The sequence below is a fragment of the Rhinichthys klamathensis genome, unplaced genomic scaffold, assembly GCF_029890125.1.
Source record: "Rhinichthys klamathensis goyatoka isolate OS25496 unplaced genomic scaffold, OSU_Roscu_1.1 h1tg000197l_1, whole genome shotgun sequence".
Classification (NCBI taxonomy): Eukaryota; Metazoa; Chordata; class Actinopteri; order Cypriniformes; family Leuciscidae; genus Rhinichthys; species Rhinichthys klamathensis.
The window spans coordinates 971,121-982,472 of record NW_026606723.1 but is presented as its reverse complement, the minus strand read 5'-3'; the positions used below and the strand labels follow the sequence as shown (position 1 = coordinate 982,472).

General features: G+C 39.6%; 1 protein-coding gene across 6 annotated transcripts in view; it reads right to left on the bottom strand.

Moving 5' to 3' along the window:
• Positions 1-696: 696 nt before the first annotated feature.
• The window catches only part of gria4b (glutamate receptor, ionotropic, AMPA 4b), a 105,601-nt gene continuing 94,945 nt past the window's right edge, over positions 697-11,352 (bottom strand). Inside the window, exons 12-16 of one of the 6 annotated variants that reach the window (XM_056262959.1) lie at positions 7,870-8,068; positions 6,892-7,139; positions 2,667-2,781; positions 1,827-1,964; positions 697-1,137 (exon numbers count right to left, since the gene is read on the bottom strand). In XM_056262959.1, coding sequence (XP_056118934.1) covers positions 973-1,137; positions 1,827-1,964; positions 2,667-2,781; positions 6,892-7,139; positions 7,870-8,068 — 865 coding nt within the window. In that variant the 3' untranslated portion in view covers positions 697-972. Of the gene's footprint in view, positions 1,138-1,630; positions 1,965-2,666; positions 2,782-3,624; positions 3,740-6,891; positions 7,140-7,869; positions 8,069-11,352 lie in introns of those variants that run through there. The other 5 variants (XM_056262958.1, XM_056262961.1, XM_056262960.1 and 2 more) reach the window with 5 other exon arrangements.

Below are 11,352 nucleotides of genomic sequence, written 5' to 3'. Positions count from 1 at the left end.
ACGTCTGCTCTAAAATGAATGGACAAACATTTAAATACTTCTCAATATTTCATTTTTTTTTCTCAGTAATCACATAAAATCAAAAATAAAATATGCTTCTGTGGAAATAAAATAAAACAGTCTAGAGGGTACCATGGTCTATGACTGCACAGTGATTATGCAGGGCATGGCTTGGGAAAGAGCAGCGGCTGAGATGCACTGAGAGTGTGTGCCACATTCCCGAGAATCATGGGCGCATAGGTCACTGGCACTGATAACATGCCCATGTTATTAAATCCATAAAAGTTCATGTACATCTACATATATCAAATCATCTTTTGAATGTTTTCTAACCATTATTGCGATGAATCCTTTGTCTAAAGATGGTTTAAAAAGAGAATTACACTCTGTCCACTACAGAATCGACTATTTACAAATTCGTTAAAAAGCAAGCGAGTTGTACAGTCTTCTATTTACAAAACGATGTAAATAATTTATTTTAGTTATGATTTTATAGAATATATATATATATGAACTCTTCTTCACAGTTTATTTAATAAGTATTCATTAATACCATATCCATGTTAATAATACCCTCTTGGGCAAACAAATGCCCATTTTTAACTATGTTAAGATGTCGAGTTGCGGTGTTTCGGTTTGGCGAGGGTTATGGCAGAGTGTTAGAACGAGCAGCTCATTTTTTTTCCAGTTGATTCAGTTGAGTTCGCTGTTCTTTCTTCCCACCTGCTTCATCCTCAAAGGCAGCACGAGTTCTTTGAATGTACATGACAGAAACACAGAAGTCTTTGCGATAACCACCCTTCATACAGTATAGTATCTTGCGGTGGCACCTCGGGGTGTGAGAAGATCCTTTCGAAATCTACCTTGTCAGCACGATTGCTCAGCTTGGTGGCGTCATTGCTGTAGGGTCGGTTTTTCTGATGTCTGTTTTGCGGTCTTGTGGAGTTTAAGGCACTTGAACGTTTTTGGTTTTCACGGTAAGTCGGACGACACCAGAGCCAGTCCGGAGCTCTGCCGCAGAGAGGGGCCGGAGTGGACAGCCTTCGGGCAGTCGGGGGTCAGGACGCGCCCGTTCTCGCCCACGCTCCCCGTAATGGACAGGCGCGCCTTGTTCCGCATGGCTTCGGTGAAGGTGAGCTGCGTCGGGAGAGAAAAGACAAAGCGGGGACAGGGAGAATGGGAGTCAGCTGTGCGTACTTAAAAGCCAGAGCATCATTATTTGAATGAGTGCACATTATCAGCAAGCACATACAAAAACACCAGATTATGACACAGTTCAGCGATGAAGCATCTCAAATACATCTGGCATAGTCATTTGGAGCCAAAAATGACTTGAAATTGACAACTAGGGGGTTTTTAAGACTATGCCTCTGGTGAAATGATCGTCTTAAGCCTTGTTTAGCTATTCTTCTTTACACGATAAAGAGAGGTTACCGCACTGGCGTGTGATTACAAACGTGTGCAGTCCAGGTATACCTCAGTCTTCAGCATGCACAAATATGTGAATGCAAGTCTCCGACTCGGAGCACACGTGGAGGAGACAGAACAAGGACGTCACAAACACAAGAAGCTGTACCACGGGCTCACATACGGCAAGCTACGGCAGCGAAAACAGAGGAACTCCACTTACGACTGCCGGGCACCTACGTACATCTGACCTCCTACATCTCTACTCCTTCAGTGGCGTAGACGTTGTAACCCTCTCTATATGTGGCTAAACTCTGAGTGCTGTGGGTGGGACTGGGGCCTGGTGAGGGATGGGGGCTGGGGAGGGGGACAGGACTGGGGAGAGGAGAGGAAGAGGGGCGACGTTCAGACTGTTCCACCTTCATTCTCTTGGCTTCGTTTCGGGACTTGTAGCAGAACTCGATGAGGGCCACCAGCATGGCCAGGCCCAGGCCCCCGACCAGAATGTAGAAGACCCCAGCCACATTACTGAGGCTGAGGGCCTGTGAGCTCTTGTCCTGGATGCGAGAGGAAGGAAAGGAACAGGAAGACAGGAAGTTAACGGGGCGGGAGCAGAGCGCACGTACGTACACGCACACACACATTCAGAGCGCTAGTCTACGAATCTACTTGCTACCACCAAACACATTCACAAACATTTACAATTTACAGACAAATCAATTCATATCCTCCCAATCAACCTTTCGCTTGCAGGCTAATCTGAAAAAGCTGATGTTTTTGTGGCGAATTCTGACAGGCATCAGTGCTTTGACAGCAATTGAAACAATTAATTTGTAATTAAAGGAGATGTTTTTCAATTTTATTTTTTGGCTAAGCTCTCAAATGGATCGCTAGCTCAATGTGCGATTACACACTGCGAGTTCTCCGAAACAGGATTTAACTTCTCGCTGTGTTGAAGCTCATCTCCACATGTGTCGCATTTCTCGCTTCACAAAAGTCAGGCTCGCTTGGCTTGTCATGCAAAAAGAAATCAATGGTACGCTCAGCTAAATAAACTTGGGACACCTTCAAAAAGCCCAGTCACTTCCATTCCTCTCCTAAAAAACAAATATCTATTTAGACATTTAGTGTGGAGAAGCAGGGCATGCTGGAACTATCTTGGTGCACATCTGAAATCTCCCTACAGATGAGCATGCGCTAGATACTGGTGACTTTCTACCTCACTGAGCATTAGACAACAGTGATGGTCCCAGACTGACCTTACTTCCCGAGTCCTTGGGTCCACACTCGCCCTTATCGTACCACCATTTGTTTTTCAGCTTGTCTAAGATGCCTGATTCGCTCAGTTTCAAAACGGCAAGGTTTACGGGGGTTCTTCAACCGCGCAGAGGAATGTAACACAAATAACATAAATAACATCATAGGACATGTTATTTTATGTTATTCACTCATAACAGCTGACACAGCAGTTGCACTGGCAAAGTGACCGAGCCAATGGTCCCGTTGTAATACATGTCTCTGCGCTCCGTTTAGGGGAACAGTGTTTTAGGGCCTTGCGCTGGAGCCACAGACATATGAACGGGACCTTGCTCCATCGCTTTAGGTAACGGGCGCATACTGCCACGGCCTTTTCTAATAATGCTGGAGGCAATTACTGTTAAACCACAACTATTGGAATATACCACAGGCACTAACCTTTCTGCATCCCTCTAACCAGGGTCTTTATAGTTATGGTTATTTGGTTTCATTCCAATCAGTTTTAGTCGTTTCTTGTACATTATCTACATTTATTTTCGTTTAGTTTCAATTTTGCAAGTATTTTGTTAAAACTGCCTCTGACTTTAGATCATGTCTTTAATGCATAATCATAATGCGACACTGCAGCCTCTTTCAAAAGGACAAGAAATGTTCTCTGCATTCCTATTAAAAAATGCAGCGGATGCGCCTCAGGAGGAGAATAACAGCAACTGAAGAACACAACTACTTCAAAGGAGAAAAAGTTTCCTTGACGGGAAACGTGATGGATGACACGAGATCGGCGAGGGAATCTGTGCCTAGTATCCACGGCGAATATTTGTGCTCTGACAGTAATTGCGTTCCTCTCTCTCTTCAGGCTAAATAGGGTCAGGATGAAGGTCAGGTATGCGACTGCGCCCCGGCAGATGCTCCCGTTACAGAGGAAACTGTTTACCCGCGTTGGTTGACATAGTGGCTAACCTTCTCACCACCTCCTCCGCTGCCACACTCTCCTTTGTCGTACCACCACTTGTTTTTCAATTTGTCCAACAGGCCTTGTTCATTCAGTTTTAAAACTGCCAGGTTAACGGCACTTCTTGAAACGATAAAACATAGTTTGTCAGTAGCAGCAGTTTGTCATAGTTGAGCAGAATCCAATCAGGTTAAGTAAAGAAAGAAAGGGGTGGAAAGCTCTAGAGATTAGTCGCAAGTTCCCTCCCCACTTCCCCCTAGAAAACACAGAACCACGGAGGACAAACCTCTCTTTCCCTGTTTTCATGTTAATTCACACCAGCCTTATTTGTCTACCCATAATACACACCTCCAGATGGAGGAATGGAAAAATCAATATCTGTTCTTCGCTTTGAACCCCTCCTCCCCAACCCAAGCTATCCTTATTTCCCCATCCTCACTAGACTGCTTTACAATGTACTCAATATTGCTGTGAGATGCGCAGAGGGACCTCAAAATATTGAATGCCTGTTACTTTCCCTATATGCTGCTTACAGACAGTTTAAATGAGCACTGAGGGTTTAAGCCTCTGAAAGTGCTGAATGAGTTTGATCCTATTCCCCAAACCCCTGCATTCCCACCTTTGGCTCAGCCACAAGCGAGCTGGCAATGCAATTCTGCTCCTAAACACCAGATTGCACCTTTCCCTGCAGTTCTTAGAATGCTTATAGTTTCTATAGGTAATGTTTTATACATAGCCTTTTAATTAATATCATGTTACGAACTTGCTATGTCACATACAATGCCGTCCAAAAGACCAGTGAAAATGCTTTTTTTTTTCATTTTCAATTTTTTTTCATTGTAAATTAGTGTAACAATCTGAAAAATAAAAGTGCAAATTCTAACATATTTACTAAATTAATACATTTAAATAAATAATAATACATTTGTTTTAAATCAATAATAATAATTGTATTAAATGTCAAAATCCTAATACTTTAGGATAATATGAATATCAATCAACAAACAAGCAAACAAACAAATGTTTGTGAACTAGAAATAGAGCAGAATATAAAATATTCATAAATCAAATTAATTAATAATTATGTTTAATATAATCAAAATAATTTTGTTTTAAACTACACAAACCTAAAATATTATATTTTCAATAACAAAAAATAAATAATTGTTAAAATTAATAGATTTAGTCATATTAATATGAACGTTAATAAGTACATTTAAATATGTAATAATAATAATATTTAGTTTTTAACATCAAAATCCTAAAACTTTATATTTCAATAAATAAATTAATATTAACATTTTTTAGATGTGGACTTTTTGGACATCATTGTATAAGTCTGATCTAGCTAATCCATCGTCTGGTTAAGTGTCAAATGTATATGATGGGAATGATTCAAGAGAGGTTTATCCTGAATGCAGTTTATCCTGAATGCAACATTAATAAACACACAGCCCACAGGAACAAAGAACGGGACAGGGAAATAATGTAGTGAGACACATCTGAGGAGGGGAAGAGAAAGAAGAGCATTAAGGGCACTGTGCTGTACATCTGAAGCCGTGTGAATCTCCTGCACTGGTCTGACATCACAACAGCAGGAGAAAAGCTGCTACGCCATTGGATGCTCTTCCCCCCGGTATCAGGAGAAGAGTCAGACAGACCACGGTAACTCCTCAACAAAATGGCTGATCATGGGAGCTACCGTCATCTGTCATTGACTCTTCTCAGCCTTACTGTACATGCTTCATGCTATACTTTAGTGCTTTTTTAAAGGGGTCATGAACTGAGAATTTTCCTTGATCTTTTGACAGTTAAGAGGTCGTTATACTATAAAAAAATATTCTGTACGTCTCAAAACTAAAAACGTCCTTGGTTTCAATAAAAGCTGTTTTTGGAATAACAAGGCTAGAAAACGACAGGATCTCAAAAGTGGTGACTTATGACATCATAGGGCAGCGAAACGGGAAACATCACCTACGCCTACGTCTACATCACCACGTCTTTGGCGCCGCCCACTGGAGCGTTTGAATAGTTACAATCATGAGAACGAGAAAAGATCGACACAGGATCAATGCCATTACCTTCCAAAGATCCTAATGTTAGGAAAGTGTTTTTTTTTTCAACAATGCAAATGTCTCAGCAGTGCATTATTTGTTTGTATTCGGTGCATTTTACTTTAATTATTTATTTATTTGGTAGTCGCAATTTCGATGCAGGCTTTGCAAACTGACTTTTACGAAATGGATCTGACAGCAACGCAACAAACATGTAAGTAACCATGTTTATTCTAATGCCTGATCTGTGATCAGTGATTTCTGATGTGTAATTATTCAAATTCAGATAGATCATCTTTCTCTCAAAATCGTTCAATACTGTTTATGCATCAGCAAATCAAGCTAGTGACTAAACGATCAACTTTACATTGTTTCTCTTAGTAGGATGAAAATAATCTCATTTAAACTGTGATTCAATTATATACAGAAAGTGATCAAAGAACGCTCCCTTTCCAACCGCCCAAGCTGTCAATCAGACAGCTCGAGTATATCTGGACACTTGCCAAAACTCATTATGAAATCAATTATGCTTTTACACTGCACAATGAAGCTCTTACTGCATTTACATCGTGTTTGATGAGATCACTTCATTCACGCGGTCAACAGACTGCCTTTCACCTGCAACCTTTCATGAGTTGGGAATTGATCTAAAAATAAGGGTATATTCATTACTTTTCACGATTTGTTAATCTCGATAGCTGCAATAGTAAAAACAAAGTAAAAGATTTCGAGAGAGAGAGAGAGTTCCACATGTAATGCTAGCTATTTCATGTGCAAAGATGTCAGCCAATACCCAGCATCATAACCCTGTAACCACAGCAGTGGGCGTTTACACTGAAGTCTCACAGCAGTCAAATCCAGTTCATGACCCCTTTAATGTCTGTACCTCCCAGTCTACGTGGGAAAGAGATTTAGGTAGCGTCAGACTAGGCAGAATATTCACAGGCTTGTCCGAAATTCACATTCTTTGTTAAACATCCAGACATTTCATCTCAAAAAGTCAGTGGCATTAACATGCATGCATTAGTTTGAAATTACCTGCGTTAAGTATAAAAAATAAATAAAAAAACAACATATAGCACTATGTATTCAAGACCTTTAACTGCACACAAGAACACATGAGAAAAGCAAAACGAAAGAAGAGAAAAATAGAAATAGGCACGCCAGGGAAGGTGGAATACCATAACAACACGTGACATATTGTTATACTACTCCACCCACCTTAACTGTGAGCCCTTGGGCGTGGCCACCCCGTAGCCTTTGGAGTCCAGGTTGCCTCCCACTTTCATGGTGTCGCAGGGTTTGCGCTGCTCCGTGTACTCGTTCATTGTGGACTCCAGCAGGAAGGCGTACTTCCCTTTGGACTTTCTCACCCGCGCCACGCCCTCTCCCGTGGTCTTCGTGAACACCGTGGGCTCGGCTGACTTCATGTAGCTCCACATTTTCTCATAAACGGCGATCTTTGACCTCTGAAAGTTGGGGGGAAAGGTATAGAATGCCAGTGAAGTGTGCAGGGGAAGTGTGGAGGGTGCCGATTATTTAATTAGACATTGAATTACAGATCAGAGGTTCTCAGCCTTGTGGGATCGTGGGAGATTTTCATGAATATATCTCATTTAACATTTATAAATGAACAAACTCATCTATGAATTAGAAATTAATATACACTTCAATTAATATACCGTTCAAAAATTTGACATCACTAAGATTGTTTTGAATACGCTTATTCAGCAAGGACACGTTAAATTGATCAAAAGTGAGAGTAAAACATTTATAATAATAATATTACAAAATATTTTAAATTTTAAAATAAATGCTGCTCTTAAACTTTCTATTCATCAAACAATCCTTTTCAACATTGATAAATATTTCTTGAGCAGAAAATCAGCATATTAGAAGGATCATGTGACACTGAAGATCACAGGAATAAATTACATTTATTTTAAATTGAAATAATATTTTCCTGTATTTGTTGATGTAATACAAGCAGCCTTGGTGAGCATAAGAGACTTCTTTAAAACACCAAAAAATGACATATTTTCTAAGCTTGGTTTATTAATCTGTGGGTTTTCACTGAATCTCTTTTTTTCTTCTTATACAGCACTTGAAGTCGTCTTGTTTTGGAGTAATTTATTCCTTTCACCCCCCTTAACAAAACACTGCCGCCCTCCCCTCAACCCATTAGCTTTGCCCACTCACCCTGAAGAACTCTTTGGTGGAGCCTGAGTCAAGAGTACCATACGCTATGTCAGTCTGCTTGGCCAGGTCCTCAGCGCTCTCAATGGGCGACACCATCCTCTCCACAGTGAGGAAAGCAGCCAGGTTGGCTGTGTAGGAGGAGATGATGATGAGGGTGAAAAACCACCACACTCCACCCACGATGCGTCCAGATAGAGACCTACACCGCCGGAAAGGGAGAGAGTGGAGAGGAAAATGACCATTCAAGGAGAGTTTGAAGGAGCGGTGAATGGCAGTGCAATGAAAGAAAGGATAACAATGGGAAAAAAAGAAGGTTAAAGGAGAAAAACATGTTGAGGGCGAGGACATTGAGGAAAGGAGGAGGAGAAAAGGAGAGAAATGTTTTGTCAGAAACATTTGTTAACTTTTAACCATTTAACAATTATTAAAAATAAATAAATATTGAATTAAAAATAAAATGCAAAGCAATTGTTTGTTCAAAAAACATGTGTGGGGTTATTTCTTCCATGTACACTATTGTTCAAAAGGCAATGTTTTTTTAAAAAGAAATTCAAACTTTTATTCAGTAGATATTAAATTGACCAAGGGCACGTTTACACGACAACGATGTACTGTAAACTGAGTTTTTTTTTCTTTGTACAGATGACAACGTTATCAAAATTATCCCCATTCCCACGGATACGCGAAAACGACTAAAAAGGCTGTATTATGCATGCCAGACGCCAAGTAGTTGGCGATGTCACTTTGTAAAGAAAGACTACGCGCCTGTACACACACGCATTCAAACACGCACGACTAAATACGTAACACGCATGTGCATGCCGTCACCGTTTTCACAGATTCACATTTTTGTAACGGTATCGTTTTCAAAAACGTGTACTTTGAAACCTGTTTTCTATTTGAAATAAATGCTGTTATTCTTTATCCATAAAAAAATCCTAAAAAAAAAATTTAAGACATGATGGTGAGTTAATAAATAACAAAAACATTTTGCTGAACTTTTCTTTTCAAAATCTATGGAAGCTTGTTTTCGCCACAGAATAAAAAAAAAGGTAATTGCGCAATTCTTTGCTTTTTATCTCGCAGTTCAGTCTTTTTTCCCCCAATTGGACTTTATAACTCGCAATTCTGAGAAAAGATGTCAGAATTGTGAGATATAAAGTCGCAATTGCATATTATAAAGTCAGAATTGCGAGTTTATTTCTTGCAATTCTGACTTTATAACATGCAATTGCGTTTTTATATCATGCAATTCTGACTTTATATCTAGCAATTCTGAGTAATAAAGTCATCTTTTAATCTTTTAATTGACTCTGCGTAGGTGAGGGTCTCCTCCACTAAAAGGGAGATCTCTCCGACCGGTTGCCATGAAGACAGATTGGCTATTTAGAGTGGGCTGGCAGGAACGTCAACCATGATGGGGGCGAAGTGCTAAATCCCAACGCTGTTTAAATTCTCACCTCACCCTGATCATGCATATCAGTTTACAGGATTTCATTGTGAATTTATGCAGGCCTGTGCTTCTTTTTCCACTGTCAATGAAACATTCCTGTGTTAAGACCCAGTGGTTATAATAATTCGCTTTTAAGAATGGACTCAAGGTGGGCCGTCACCCTCCTGAGGATTGAATCAGAGAACATCGTGTACCTCAAAATCCAAGAGAATTAGTCACTGCTAAACACCAACCTGCATGCAGACGCACCATTCAGGCCCGGTGACGTCCGGGTATCAGATGCGCCGGGGCTCGCGCTAACAGTGGCTAATCGATTTGACTTCATGAGACAAAGGCAATTTAATAAGAGCCTAAATTGAGTGGACGCGAAACCAGTGAGTCACCCCTCAGCCCGCTCTGATGCCCTGCCGCTTGGCATACAGTATCATTCATAAAGACATATGATCCATGAACAAATAGGAATTCTCTCTGGTCCTCATAATGTCATTTCTTGTAATACAGACCCTCTGATCACAGCTCAATGATAAGAATCAAACCGTCTCTGTGGATTTCACACATACTCACAAGCACAAAATAAGCAAACTATTACCAGTGTATCCCTCAAAGCAGTGCCATTAGAGCTGTGAAACGGGATGTGTTACTGTCAGTGAGACTCACTACGCCGCTTTCATGCAGATTTCTCGTCGAGAACAACACATCAGCATGTGTGTATTTGAGCAAAAGAATGCTTGGAGAATTTAAATTACATTCTGAAAGGTTTGTAGAGGTGTACCCGGGTAGACTCGTGGAGGGAGTCAAAGAGAGAGAGAGTCGGGAGAGAAAGGAGAGACCTTGACATGCCGTAGATAAATGGAAAGGTCACTGCCCGCAGCCACAGTGAGCCTCCAGCATTTTATTTATTCATGGCTTCCTCTCTACTGCTCTGATTAAGATTTAATACCTGCAAATCAATTTCTCCACGCATGAGACTAGAGTCATTCACAATCATACTCCACATTACTGATCTCCGCTTCCACTGGCAAATTGGAAAAATAAAAAAGCAAGCTCTTACATTAGCTCATTAAAAATACATCCATTCCTATTTGGGAGCAATTTCTGTCTCTTGGCATCGTCATATACAGCATGTGGCGTCTTCAAACACCTGGATGTCTCAGTATGGCCTAAACATTACAGAAACTATAACGTGTTACTTGTAAATTGCGCTATGCCGAAATGGTTTCTCATTGAGAATAGAAGGTATTTTTTTACATTGGAAGTGGTCAAGTGTTTATCCGCATAGTTTGTATGCATTTACAAACGTTTTGATGTCAAGAATCCTCGAATATGATGATCCACTTTCAAAAAAAAAAAAAAAAGTATCTACACCACTGTTCAAAAACTTGGGGTCTTTTAATGTTTTTAAAAGGAATATCTTATGCTCACATAGGCTGCATTTTTCAAAATAATAGGACAACATTATGAAATATTACTGTAATATAATATATTTATATATTTTATATGTTATTTATTCCTGTGATAGCATAGCTGAATTTTCAGCCTCATTCATTACTCTAGTTTTCAGTGTCACATGATCCTTCAAAAATCATTCTAATATGCTGATTTACTGCTCACGATACTTTTCTTATTATTATCAATGTTGAAAACAGTTGTGCTGCTTAACAGATTTTTTTCAGAATTCTTTAATGAATATAAAGTTCAAAAGAACAGTATTTATTTTAAATCAATTTAATACATCCTTGCTGAATAAAAGTATTAATTTCCTTTTAAAAACATTCTTACTGACCCCAAACTTTTGAATGTTAGTGTATATATTTTTATATGCCTAACCCATTTACACGTATCTGTATGAGAAATTATAATTTGAACTTTATATAATATTTAATTTCAATATTAATACAATAATAAAAATGCACTTTGTAAAATCTTTTTCTTTTCCTTAAATATTTCCGTGGAACTTCTAGCATTCCCTTTGTGTCAGCCTGGGGCCACTAGGCTATATCACTCACTTTTGCATTCCATGACTTTTTAAT